Below are 14,259 nucleotides of genomic sequence, written 5' to 3' on the forward strand. Positions count from 1 at the left end.
GGGATTGAGCAGAGTTATTGTTTATGCTACCATTGAAACAGCCTTCCGCCCCAAACCCTGTTGCACACGCACGCATGCACCACCACGGTGACTCAGTGGCTTTGACGTTCGGCTGTTCAGCCCAAGGCTGCAGGATTAAATCTTGGCCGTGAAAGACATTTAATTGGAGGAAAAATGTAGAAGTGCAGTATGCTGTGTGATGTGTGTGCACTAAAGAACCCCAGGCAAATAAAATTAACCCGGCATACACCACAGCGTCCCTCATAGCCTGCATGTGGCTTCGGAACGCCAGGTACTCCATACTGTGCCATACCATAAATCAGGCTGTTATTTTTGATTTTTACAGCTTTATAAAATGAAGCTGATGGTCACATGGATGCTACCTTCCCTGAGTGTGTGTTGGGCTCGTTGGACATGACAATAAGATAGCGGTCACAGTTATGTGACTAATTATCCAGAAATGGTTAATTAACTTCTTATTTATGTACTTTATTCTCCATATTGCAATTTCAATCTTGAAGGCTTATTGATTCGAGATTAAACCAACTTGCAGAACTTGCCAAATTGCAGTAGGTCTTAAGATATTCATCAATGGATTCCCTGCTCTTTCTCAGCATGTGCCCAGTTCCGGTGTGTGCGGAGTGTTCTGTTCGGAATGAGGTGCGAAAAGCGGAAAATTGATCAATATCTCAAAACGTATTGCACTTTGCCAAGTCCTGTAAATTGGATTAGTCTCGAATCAGTACAGTCTTCAAAATTGTGATTGCAGCATAAAGTGAATGATTAAGACTAATTAACAAATTTCGGTTGATTAGTTCCATAACCATGACCGATCTCTCGTTATCTTGTCTCTGTTGAGCCAAACACACTCCTTCATCGAAATCCCGGCCGCGGTGGTCGAATTTCGATGGAGGCTAAATTCTGGAGGCCCGTGTAGTGTGCGATGTCAGTGCACTTGAAAGAACCCCAGGTGGTCTAAATTTCCGGAGCCCTTCACTGCGGCGTCCCTCATAGCCCGAGTCATGTCACAACCAACCAACCAACACTCGTGGTGGAGCATCCATGTGACCGTCAGCGTCGTTTTTTATAAAGCAGTAAAGATTAAAAAGAATCATCCGGTATACACAGGCACACACAAACACAACAAGGGAAATAGGCTAAGTGCCTGTACACCAATTAATTCGTCATTTTGTAACTTTTCTGCAACCCCCTCCTCTTTTTTCCCTCCCTTTCCAGCCGCACGTGTGATGATGAGCCGACAGCACTAAAAAAGCCGCCTGCCTGCTCTTACATAGTTATTTCTCCTCCCACGTGGTCGTCTGATGCGCATATTTTTAGCGTCCCGAGAGCGAAAAGCTCCTTGGGAACCAGCCAACTTTCGGACGGCCCAAGTCGATATCCTGGCGCCAGTACGGCTTCGCGCAACAGCGGCCCCCAAAAAGAAGAAAAAAATGCGCGGAAGAGCGAGCCTGCAAGACGGCACCGGAGCAAATCTCGCGTGCATTTCTTCGGCGGCGCATTTGTAGGGAGAGGGAGTTGCGGAGCTCGCCAAGTTGTCTCTGCGAAAGCGCGTTGCGCACACTCGAGGTCGTTCTGTCAACCGTTCCCACCTTTGTTCGCTTCTCTTTTTTTTTGTTTTTCCTCTCTCGGCTTTTTTCTTCATTCATTCTTCGCCCTTTTCTTTCCTGGAAGCCGCGCTCACGACGCGTATCTGTTGTTTCCCCATTTTTTAAGCGAGGCCGGCTTTCTTGCGCAGAGCACAGTCTCGCGCGCCATCTTGGTTCTGGTTTGTAAACTGTTCCATGCCAAAAATTAACTGTACAAGCTGCTCATATGCAAGTATGGAAGAGTTTTAACACCGCCGTATGCCGAACACGGTAACTGCAGTAACTGTGACTGTACGGCAAATATGGAACTCGATACGGGAGGGCGTGTTGTCTTCAGACAGACACGCGCACTCTATTATATAACGTTTCCGCGCTCGTGAAAAGAGCCTAATAACGCTTGTGTAGCTTGACATGTAGCAAGGTTTTTGATCTACTGCATAATTAATATACGATGTGATGCTTAAAATTAATTGCCCACTGCTTTGGCATGGTGTCTGTCACGTGTACAAGTGTATGATATGAAGTGTCGTCTCTACGATTAAGTGTCACTTTCATATTTTACATAAGATCCATGCCCTTTTGCTTTTCCTGCGAGGGGCGTTGTTCGCGTTTTTACGCCCCAATTCAAAGGGGATGCGAATAAGTTCTATCTCCTATCTATCGATGACACGTCCCACAGTTCGAGTGCTTTGCCCGATCTTCGACTGTATCGAATCTCGTTGACCTATTTAAACGTCTAATGACGCTACATGTCGCGCCGCCCCCGTGAGCAATCTGCCGCACAGCGGCCGGCTTCGAAAGGTTGCTGCTACTCCCTTTGTTCAACAATTTATCTGGCGACCGCAGCGCCATCTTTGCCTCGCATTTAGCTTGCAGCCGGGGCCGGCCCGGCTTACTACCTCGCGCTAGCGCCTCGCCTTGACGTCGTCGAGAGGAGGCCAGTTGCTCGTGTTGTGGAGTAGGTGTGGCCAGGTTTTTTGCGTTGACTGCTCCTGTTCGACCGCAGCGGGGCCGCTTTACCGAACGAAAACCGCATCGGCAGCGCCTGTTGGGTGAGCAGCGTCGATTTTAATTCACGGACGTTTCAGCTTAAGTTTTTACGCGTATTCCAGGGGTATTGAGGTCTCCTTTGCGGACTTCCGCATAACGCTCGCGCCGTGATCGGAACGATCGGGCACTGTTTGAGCTATGCAAAGTAAATCTGGCATCTCGCTGGCACTCGGAGCGTGCGTCGTTGCGGTGGGAGATGTTATGGTTGGTTGGCCGAACGCCGTTACGCTGCTTAGTTCGATCTGGGACTCCTCGCGTCGGGCCCGCCTCCCGGTGCGGCTCTGGTTGCGGGCGGCGGCACCCGGCTGGCGTCGCTTTTCTTCGCGCCGCCATTAGGAGATCTTGCTACCTCGTGTGGCCAATTCTCGGGTCTGTCCAAGGTTCACATCGTTTATTCAAGGGAAACTCGTAATGCCCATCTCAGTGCAGGATGTTGTGTGTTTATTCGCTCAGTGCTGTAGGCAAAGCGAAAGCGCAAGGTTGGCAGGATACATGACTCATGTCACGTGTGTTTCGCGTCATTGCGCATGTCTTGTTTTTTGTTTGCTGTTTCATTTCCTGTGGCGGCGCGCCGCGCCGTCCAACGTTGCCCCGCCCCTAGCGCTGTCCCACTTTGAAATTACCGTGCCGTCGGCTCGGCGCTCACATACACTATTACTTATTCTTCCTCGTTTTGTCTTTCTGCTTGCAGAGTCTAGGCAACGCAAGAAACATGGTGAGTTTGGTTGCCGGCTATATATTTTTGCTCTTCCTGGGTGCTCTTTAGAGAAGCAGTTTACTGCCCATGATTTGGTTGTAATGCTATCCATGTGTTACCAACAGGCCACCATCAGACCCTACCCAGGATTCAACCCCCAGGATGATGCCCAAGCACTCAGGAAGGCCATGAAGGGCTTTGGTAATGCCTATAACTCTATTAATTTGATTGTACATGCATGCATGCATCTATGAGCATGTGAGATCTGGGCGTGAGCTTTGTTGCCACTATTGTGGGGAAGTTGTTTCAGTCCTGTTTGCAGTGAGGGGGGGTGTTGAGTGCATAATATGCTTGGAACAGTGCCCTGCAATTCCAGGCCGGTGTCTTTTAGTGTAACACCCTGCCTGGCTGTGTTTGAAATAATTTAACCAATATTAAGGGCTCAGCCACAGTTCAGTGGCACATGGTGGAAATGACAAGTTGTTTCTAGCATAATGTGAACTTCCTAATGTTATAGGAGGCAATGCTTTGTGTCGCTGAACTGAAAGTGAGATTCAAAGTGGAGAATATGCCACACAAATTGATATCTTAAAAGATGATTGGACAAGTAGAAGTGGCCACTGTGAGGAGAAAAGGTAAAGGGATGCTGTGTGCAGTGTAATGCCACTGTCTGCTTTGCAGTTCCCTAAAGAAAACTACACAGTGTAGGGTTCCAGAACACGATGACTGGTATGAGCTTTTGCAAGTTGTGTATAATATTTCATGCCTTAGTTTGTGTGCCACTACTGCTTTGAGTTCTCATTGTGCCTTGCCACATCAGTTTGTGGTAGATGAGGGGGGTGGGGCTAGGTTTGTACTGACTGAACAAGGCTTGAGCTGCACATGTTGTTTATTGTATAAATACATGAAATAATTAAACAGTAGTTCTAATGGCTCAGTTTCACTATTCAAACAAGATATTTGGCCTGCCTGAGTCAGCTATTATTGAACCTGGTGCGAAGAAGGAAGATGTTTAGGGGGGGGGTAATCTTGTCAAAGTAGCATTTGTATTTTGTAATTGGTATACTAAAGTAAATTGCTTGATCTTTCAACCAGCTAAACATCTGAATATTTCATAGTGTGATTGTATGCTGTCAGCTAAAATGTGACTGCTCTTCTCCCATGTTCAAAACAAACGTTTGTGAAATGTGGAAAGGGAAGTCAGTTGTGCTACCTGTGGTTTAGGTTATGTAGTTGGGTTAACCATGTCAGAAGGTGGCATTGGCAAAAGGAAACAAGCATGTTTTAAATCGGGCACTCAGATTTCGAGATATTCTAGTGGCATGCATTTTCATTTTTTGAAAAATGGGAGCATTAACTGCGGAATGTGATTTATGGTAGCAGTGCACCTGTGTACTCAATTTTTATTTTTTTTTGCATGGGGAGCATTGAGTAAATCTTGCACTTCTCTTTGCCAGGCATCAGTGATTCATTCTTGCTTTTTTGTGTGTTTTGTGCATGCAGGCACCGATGAGGCTGCCATCATTGCTATTCTCGCCAAAAGGACGAGTGATCAGCGGCAGGTGATCATGACAACATACAAGCAGTTGTTTGGACGGGTGAGTTGGGAGGGGCCCCCATTGTCTGCTGTGTGCGTGATAGATGCCGCCGAGGTGCTTTACGGCTTGCTTGCTTGTGCTCGCCTGTCTGGGTGTGTGTCATCGTGGGGAAAGTGTGCCTGCTGCCTTTGCCTCTGTGCATCGGAGGACTGTGCACGTGTGCCGTGGTGCCCGGCCTCTACTTCTGCCATGATTAGACCTGCATTCTCAGGCGTGTAGCATACTCTCCGTGTGCCTGGCTGTTCAGTTCCAGCAGTTCTCCTTACATTTGAAACTGAGACATGATCTGATTTGTACAAAAAAAAAAGGAAAAATATTTTGCCAGGATCAGTGCACAACATAGAGGGACACTAAAAGCGGAGTCATGCATTGTTTATTTGCTCCTGGAAAGTGCTGTTCAAGTTTTGTAGACTGTGCTGTACTTTTTATGTGTTTTTTTTTTATTGAGACATGAAATTTGAGATAGCCTGGTTGAGTTTCTCATTTTCAGGATGACCTGCGACATTATATTTAAACCCTGCTGGTTGAGTTTGGGGTGGTATTAATTGTGGTAAAGTATGCTTGCGTGACTTCACTTGGTCATGTGGACTTAGCTAGTGGCACTCGCCATTTTAGAAGCAAATTTGGTTGCGCAAATAGTTCATTCAAGTGCTTGCGGGGCTTTCTCTCTTATTTCCATGCTTTATGAACCAATCAGAGCTCTTGAACATTGCTGATAGTTCTGGTGGTGTCTCATACAGCTGATTTTACAACACATGACCATAACTGAAATGGATTTTTTAGTCTCTTTAAGTGTGCTGCTTAAAATATAATATTACCATCATTATGGTGCTAAAGCAAAGAACATCACTTATGCTTTGACTGGTACTGCATGTAGAAAAATTGCAGAGTTCCAGGTGAGGGTAGCTGCTAGCTGTTTACTGCATCTAAAATGCAGGCTAAAAGTGAGCCCTTTTCTTTTTCTTTTTTTGATGCAAGTCTTGTGCAGGACAGCAATTGTGAAAAATCCAATGTGCAAACAGTACAGACAAAAAAAGTTTGCGGGATGCAGATTCGTGGAAAAAAATTAATCTCTCTGATCAGTCTGCTAACATTTTTTTAGAGGATGGAGGAGCACGCTTGTCCCCTTGTGCTTCGATGCTTTTTGTTGATCTTCTTTGCTTGGTTGCATAGAAATAAATTTTCCACAATGCTGCATCCTGCAAACTTTTCTCCGTGACTTTACTTTTCCGGTGTACAGCAATAGCAACTGCCAGCCCCGATAGTAAGCATGTGGTGTCAGACTTTCCACTTGCATTCTATGAATAGCAGATACGCAACAGGACATTCACCCTTTATCGTGACTTGTGTGCATAGGAGATAGCAGCCTTTCTACAATAGTGTGTAATCATGGGCGGTGTTCAGTTGATATTGCGTGCTGATAACAATGGGGCAGGGTCTGCTTTCTGATCTAGTAGTGTGTGATTGGGGAGGTACCTTTTTTCTCAAGCCTGTGTGGTGGAGATAAGGAAAGGGCGCAGATTTAGATTGATTCAAATGACTTGGGAAGAAGTGCAAGGGTATGCTTACAAAGTTCAGCTAGATTTGAGGGAGAAACCTTTATTTATTGATGTCAGATATAGATTTGCTGGAGTTTTGATTGTTAGAAAATGTTCTTTAAGTGAGCTTTATTGTGAATCATATGCTCAGTCACTTCAAAGCTGAGGTTGACTGTGGTCAGCTTGTGAGAAAATGGGGTCTTATTGGCAGGAGTAAGAGTCATATGTCACTTCTAACATGGTGCCCATTGTATCAATTATAGAAGCTTGCAGCTGGTGTCATGTTTGAAACAGCGGCTAGAGGAGCGCTTGTCTTCAGGGTATCACAGATGTAGTTTTCTCTGAGTAAGATGTTCAGTGGCATAAACATTGATCCTTTGCTGCACGGCAGTGCAGCTCTTGTACACCATTGTATATATTGCTTAAAGAACTACACGTTTGAATACCAATGTCAGTTTAGGCTAAATTTAGGACAGTTTAGTGTGACCAAGTTTCTTGCTTCCATTTGTTGGTGAGACTTGTTGATAATTGTTGATGAGTCTGGCCATTTGCCTGGTGTATACCTTATCACAGCTGAGCAAAGTTACACAGCTGTGTTGCACATCATGCATAACGCAAATTGTAATTTGCATGGGGCAAAAAAAATAAGGGGGGGCGGGGTGGCCTGTCACCGTATTGTTTTTAATCTTTTTATGTTGTGCAAAACATTCAAGCATATAGGTTGAATCTCCCTTTTTTTTTGTACTGTTCTTTCATTTGCACCTCTCTGATTGCATTCTCTCCTTTTGGCACAATTCCTGCAGGACCTTGTAAAGGATCTCAAGTCAGAGCTGTCGGGCAAGTTTGAGGATGTCATTGTGGGGCTGATGACACCTCTCTATGAATTCCTTGCGTCTGAGCTGAAGGCTGCCATGAAGGGTGCCGGCACCGACGAGGACTGCTTGATTGAAATCCTCTGCACCCGCACCAACGCTGAGATAGCTGCCATCAAGCAGATTTACAAGCAGAGTGAGTAGGAGGTCTCTCTCATGAGCCTTGCTTCTTTTTGTAGCTCCACTTGTACAGCTGTGATGTGAAGCCAGTGTGGTGTGTTTCTTTGCTGGAGGTGCTTACTGGTGTGCACAGGAATTTCATTGGTCTCTAGAAGCTGTTGCTGAATTGTTGGAAGCAGGCTAGACTAGCTCGGATGTAAACAATTATCTTGGCATTAGCCTAGCTGCATTTGCACGTAGCCTGAAGAAAAGCTGTGAAAGCTTCTGTATTTTGGAATGTGCATTCAAATTGCACTTAGCTCAACAACTTGTTGTAATTTACGCGAAATAATGACGAAGTATATTTTAGTAATCTTGCTGTGATGACTTCGAAGACCTGAAGAAAAATAGGTTACAGTTAAACCTGGATATAACTAAGTTAAAAAAAGTCAGCGATTTTTCCTTACATCCAGGTTTTCGTTACTTGCAGTTTTTGTGAGAAGACCCGAAAGGACAACGCAGAACAGGGACAAAAATAAGAAATAAATGTAGATGAAATCACCGTGAAAATGTTTACAGGAAACCCCATAATTCGATGTCTGGTAGCGCGACCGCTGCGGCAGCCGCCGCCACCTCCGCCGCGGCTTAACGCCGCTACGAGTAGGGTGGGGAGAGGCGGGAGCTCCGCGGCCGAGCTTGAGGAGAGTGCGCAGTCGCATCGCCGCCTTACACCGGCCGGCGGCTGCGGAGGCGCGGCTGCACATTCTTCTTTCCACATGTTCCCTCTTTCGTTTTGGCCGTCGCTGCTGTTGGTCCAGGAGTCGGACCTCTCGCTTGCGTCGCTGGTGCTGCAAACAACCTGCATGTGGTTTTAGCCTGGAGATGTTATTGATCAAAGCTCATTTTTATTCAGTGTACCTTCAGGACTCTGGTTTGAATTTAATGGAACAGTTGTCAACACTCCAACCATTGCGTACGGTACTGCATTGCCCATCCAGCTACAATCATTGTTGGTGCTACTGTTTGATGATGGTCTGTGGCAGAGCATGCACCCTGCAGTCATATAGGTCAAAAGTAGGGGTATTTTATCGTCGTAGCCCAAACGGACTAAAAGATGTTTTTCTCAACTTATTGAAGCTCGTCTTACAAAAAAAAAGAAATATATAAATATATTTGTATTGTTGTGGCATTTCTGTGCGTTAACTGCTAATGGCTGTTATTAAGGCAGTGATTGCAATTACAATAATTAGACTTTATGGTAGTTGGTAATGCGAAATTCGAGCTCTGCTCTTCACACCCCACCTGCCGCCACTGGCGGGTGGCAGCCGACGACATGGAACGCAGGAATGCGCACCTAACAGCTGTACTCAAAGGACTAACGGGTCCAGGACTTGGCAGGATGAACACAGAGAGGCGGTGGCATGAGGTGGTGGTACAAAGTGACAGTGTGGAAGTGACTGTGGCTGTGGACAACATAGATTTCTGTGTGATGTCAGCCATTCTGTTGCTATTTGGGCTTGTATTATCAATTTTCCTGAAGGCTCAGAATCCCTCCTTGTGTTATATTTGTGGTCATGTTGTTGTGTTTGTACAAAATACAGTATCCTAGAGCAGTAACTTTGGCTGAAATTTAGTCTTTTTCATGTTCCTGTTTGGTAGACTCCTCTTGAGTAGGAATGACTGTAGTAGCAGAAACAGGTTATAGTAGCTGTAAAGTTCTAAGCAGCCATAGTTTAACTATGCTAAGTTTTGCATAAGTTAGTGACCAGTAGGGGTGTGCGAATATTCGAAATTTTCGAATATTATATTTTTAGTATTCGAATTCGATTCGAAATCCAAGTATTCGTGTTGTTTCGAATATTCGACCCGGCGCGAATATTCGTATCTAGCCGAATATTCATTGTGAGCACCGGCGTGCATTTCGGTCCGCAAGCCCTATCGACAGATATATAACAACATGGCGGCGCCTACACGGAAGGAAAATTCTTTCTTCCTCCAAGGGCCATGCCGTAGCTGACTGCGCTGGTGAGCTTTTTTGTGGCTATACCTGCGAAGCTGCTATGGTCAGAGCTGTGCACGAAGTACCTCGCAATACGTGCCAGGTCAGTGCCAAGTGAGAGGGCATTTTCTGTGGCTGGAGCAGTCGTTTCAGTTAGAAGGGAACTACTTCTGTCTGACCATGTGGTGCAGCTGGTTCTCCTTCACGACAACCTTTTAAGTCATCCCAGCAACGCGCTTTTGTGCTGATGGCAAGCTAGCCTTAATCAATGCTGTGTACTAGCCATCTTCTCTGATATTTCCACTCTTCTAAGAATAATGTTCGAGACTTTGATACTTTTTGTGCAGCCGCACACACCTTTTGTGTTCATTTAATCATCGATAGTTCAACTGTGATGTTCTTGGGTGCCCAAATAAATGTTTTGTACTGATTAAATGCGTCCGTCCTTGATTATTCGATATTCGATTCGATATTCGGAACTAAGTATTCGTATTCGATTCGTATTCGAAAAATTTGATATTCGCACACCCCTAGTGACCAGCGATAAATTAGCTGACATAGCTTTGGCACATGTGTAGCGATGGTTGATTTTCGTAGCACACTTCCGTTATATTGTGCCCTGCAATTGTTACACATTACACATGAGTTGAATTATTTTCCATAGATGCAGTGTTCCCACTTAAATGTGTCATCACTTTGCTAGTGGTGACACATGCAGATTGTTTTTCTTCTTAAGAGCAGGGGAAACAGACTTGCAACTAACATCAGTGTTTATACAGTCAAAGCCCGTTAAGTCGTAGTCATTGGGCTGTGAAAAGTGTTTGGATTAACCAGGTTTTTTTATTAACTGAGCTCAACAAAAAAAAAAAAAAAATGGGATCCAGGCAAAAAAAAGTTTATTGCGGGCATGCGCTACCTTTATTGGGGGAACTTTGTGTTCACCATCTAGTACTGCTGCGTAAAAGTCTGCCCCAAATCGTAGCACTTACTGGCCAAAGAGTTGACTTCAGATATGTCTTACCTGCAAAAGCTAAGGCACACAAGTGAATGGGCATCTTTTCGATCTGGTTTTACGCATGTCGCAAGGTCTGCTGTGGAACGCATTCTCAATGAGACCAAATTTTCAGTGGCCTTGCTGTTTTCTAATAGTTAGCATTCACCTGGCTGGCTCTTTAAGCAGCTATCTAGCAGCAAGCAGATTACCTCCTTGAGTATTAGGAGAAACAACACTGTTGTAGGATTGTCATTATCAGCAGATAGCAGGGAAATGGCTGTACATGTTGGTGTCAGATGCATGATTTAAGTGATGAATATTTCTTTTTTGTATAAAGATTTCAAATACAAATGCAAGGGGCTGACAGTGTGAGTAAAGCATGAAAAGTCTGCAAAATTTTTTTTTATATTTGATATTTTTCTCACTTTGCACATTTTGTCATTTCCTGGTGTGTGGCATTTAGTTAGAAAAAAATGTGACCCAGTTGCCATGCACCCTTGCTGTCTGTTTGGCTAGGAAGGTGGGCTCAGGGTTAACTGTATCAGGGGTTGTGTTGTGCTTGTGGAAACAGCCTTTTCAGACGACACTCGTTCTGGGAAGTGCCTCTTGCACGCCCATTTATTCTAGCTATTTTTGCCACTCTGCACCGTGATAAGGTGCTGACATCCTGGCCAATCAATGTTCATTGGGTGTTGTTAAGACAGGATGCTAGGCTGAAGAGTCAATTTTTAAACTGCTGTGCCAGTATTCATGAAAATTTCAAGGATGGTTGAGTGCCTTGTCATTAGATTATATTCTAAATTTCATTACCATAGCACTGAAAGAAAGATCTTGTTCCTGTCTTATAGAGCAATTAGGTGTGTCAGTTTTGGAAAACTGTCGTTACAAAAATAGTGAAGATGTACTGGTTAGATACCTTGTGGGTGGCTTATAGTATATTGCAGGCTAAGGCCAGTCACATTTTTGTTGTCATTATATGTCAGACACCTGGTAATTTTTTTAGAAAATACTTGGGGATTTGAAAAGTACCTTCACTTGTTCCAGACAAAATTTGTCTACAAACCTCCTTAAAAGCACCTTTTTGCAATGCAGTTTGGAAATTAGTTTTCCGGGTTTGTTTTGTTTTCCCAAAAGGTACAAACTGAGAAAAATAGGTTCAAAGATTTCAAAACATGCTATTTAATTTTATGGTCTAAAATAATTACTTAAAGTGCCCTGCTGCAAAGGTTGAGCCTCCCTCTTCCAATGTGGTGCTGCTCTGTAGCAATTGCTTCGTTTTTGTTTTTTCCAGCTTTCGAGCTGTCCAGTGTCCTTGTCTGTGCTCGTGAAATGCTTTCCTTGGTTAGTTGTAAAGATAAATAGTGAGCACTGAGCACAACCAAAACTAAGCCTGGCTAAGTGAGGCTCGAGTGGCACAAAAACAGTGTTGGAAGGTCACGTGTTCTGTTTCTGCCAATCCAAGCTTCTGTTTCGGTTTGCCAGCCAATCCACAGTTGTCACGGCCAAGAATAGGCCTTCCTTTTCCAGCTTATCTTTAGTGGTCTGGTGTGCTCTTGATAGGTGTCCCAGCACGGAAAACAAACTTTATAACGTAGGCATTCACTCCACATTCGGTTTCTTGTGGGCCTCGTGGCCATGGTTTAAAGCATTCATAGGGGCTTTTGGAGGCGAACGCGTGCCACCGTATTGTGAAAAGAATTCGTTTTCTTCGTTTCTGCAGCACAGATAACCGAACAGGGTGGGAAGTGTTAAGAAATCCAAAGCTACACAAATTTAAAAACTTTTTTAGCTTCGCATCCCCCTTAAATACTAATTGGCTGGGGGTACATCTCCTGTGGTACTCACGAGCAGATCTTGTAACTCTCTCTGCCACCTGCTTTGTTGCTGCATTAAGTGCTAATATCATCTGGTTTGACCTCACAGATGATATGTGCTGAATGCAATTTCATATGCGCACCTGTGACAATTGCATTTTCACGTGTGGACTAGGCATGCGCGAATAGTGGTTTTTTTGTAAATGGTGCATCCAACTGCTGCTCTTAATTGAGACTGTGTCATTGCACAGCTGTGGCTTTTTCAGCAGCGACTCCATGACACCTGCTAGGCATAAGGCACCATGCTCCCAGCGCCACCCCACTTCAGGCGTCGAAAGGGGCACCCATCCGGTGTCTCGTGATAGCTGCGCTCGCGACTTCATGCCTGTTTAGCGAATTTCCACACAGAGAAGAGCGGCTGTGGCAGCTGCAGTCATGTCAGACTCATTCCGCAGAACTCAAGGGAGCTGTGCACCCTCCGATTAGAGAGATTTGAACATAGCGCGATCCCCGCTTCCGCGGGGATTGCCCTGTGGACGCCACAAGGCGCTGGCCTGCAGTTTGCATGCCTGCCCCGTCGGGACCAATAAGCGTGTGCGCACTGGCGGTGCGCGGAAGTGGATTTCTCTGTGCTAAATCTCTGTTGATGCATGCCACCGTGGGCACCATAGGTACCTCGACCGCAGACTCCTGGCAGGTACAAACTGGGCGCCGTGCTTTGAATCTTTTGAATAAATGGAGCCATTTCATTTGCGATCCATATTGGCCCATGCTTAGTAGGTTGGTTTTCTCATCAAATTTCTGCAAGGCTGCAGCGGCAGCATCCAGCGCAGATGAAGGTTGCGGTTATTTGCTGTTGTATTAAAACTGGTTTCTGCCTGCACATGTTTAGGGGTGGCAAACATACGGATTTAAGTGTTGCTTTCATTGCAGTGACCATATAGGGGAGTGGAACTATACTTTTAACCAGGAAATCTGGTGAGCTATAGAAAAGTGCACTATTGTTATGGCACTGGGTGGTATATGTGAGGGTTTTTGCTACAGTGTATTGCGTACCATATTAGTTTGGTGGTGAATATTGTCATATCCCAAGAAATGGATGTCTAAGGAAATTCCGGTTATATGTTCCACCTACTTAATCTGACTGCTGGCCTGGCATCTTGCACCTGTCAGCTTTGTTAACGTACCTGTGTACTGTATTGTGGACAAATAAAATATAAATGCAAGTACACTTGCATGCATAAATGGGTGAAAAGCTGAGTGTAATCTTTTCTTTCTTGCTCTTTGCAGAGTATGACAAGGACCTTGAGAAAGCTGTGATCAGCGAGACATCTGGAGACTTCCAGCGCATTCTTGTCTCTATGTTGACGGTGAGGTGTCTTTGTTTCCGAAGGTTTTCTGTTAAAGCACTGAAGCTTGCCAGGGCGATAAAGCCCAGTATGAAGTTGGTTTAGATTGATTGGCCATTCTTCAAGGGCATCAAATGTGCAAATTTTTTGAAAAGTAGCTTACTTTAGAGAATGGCATAAGCATTAGGTAGCAGTAGTGACATTGAACTTTTACACTTATTGAGGAATGATTATTTACGGATGAGTCATTTCATACGCTGGCTTTCATAAATGAATTGTATAAAGTAAGTTAGAGCATGATAAAGCAAGGTATCTTGTTGCTTGTTGTTTTTCTAGGCTAAGGTTCACACAGAAATCGTGAAAGTGCCAAGAAATGCCTATGCTGTTGTCACAGCATCACAAGCATATTCCTGATAGGAGTGTGCTTAGCACCTCACATTACCAGCTTCCAGATGCCATTTCTCGCGCAGTGGCGATGTGCTGAAAGTGTTTTTTTTTTTATTGTTTACCCTCTTGACTTGGAGTGCATTATAGGCGGGAGAGGTACAGTACAAAAAAGTTGGGTGTGAACACAGGCTCATGGCATTATACCCTATTCTGGCAAAGCAGGGTAAACGATCCAGGAGGTAAAAAAAAAAACTG

At 44.7% G+C, this 14,259-nt stretch overlaps 1 protein-coding gene across 3 annotated transcripts in view; it reads left to right on the top strand.

The window, feature by feature from the left end:
* Positions 1 to 14,259, top strand: part of LOC149353334 (annexin-B12-like) — a 51,327-nt gene that overhangs the window by 23,057 nt on the left and 14,011 nt on the right. For 2 of the 3 annotated variants that reach the window (XM_089582493.1, XM_089582491.1), the window contains 5 exons: positions 3,349 to 3,372; positions 3,480 to 3,555; positions 4,858 to 4,952; positions 7,294 to 7,498; positions 13,559 to 13,638. In XM_089582493.1, the coding sequence (XP_089438619.1) occupies positions 3,370 to 3,372; positions 3,480 to 3,555; positions 4,858 to 4,952; positions 7,294 to 7,498; positions 13,559 to 13,638 (459 nt within the window). In that variant the 5' untranslated portion in view covers positions 3,349 to 3,369. Of the gene's footprint in view, positions 1 to 2,456; positions 2,660 to 3,348; positions 3,373 to 3,479; positions 3,556 to 4,857; positions 4,953 to 7,293; positions 7,499 to 13,558; positions 13,639 to 14,259 lie in introns of those variants that run through there. The other variant, XM_089582492.1, reaches the window with a different exon arrangement.

This window comes from Amblyomma mixtum, chromosome 3 (assembly GCF_055824585.1).
Source record: "Amblyomma mixtum isolate Tamu chromosome 3, ASM5582458v1, whole genome shotgun sequence".
NCBI classification, from domain to species: Eukaryota; Metazoa; Arthropoda; class Arachnida; order Ixodida; family Ixodidae; genus Amblyomma; species Amblyomma mixtum.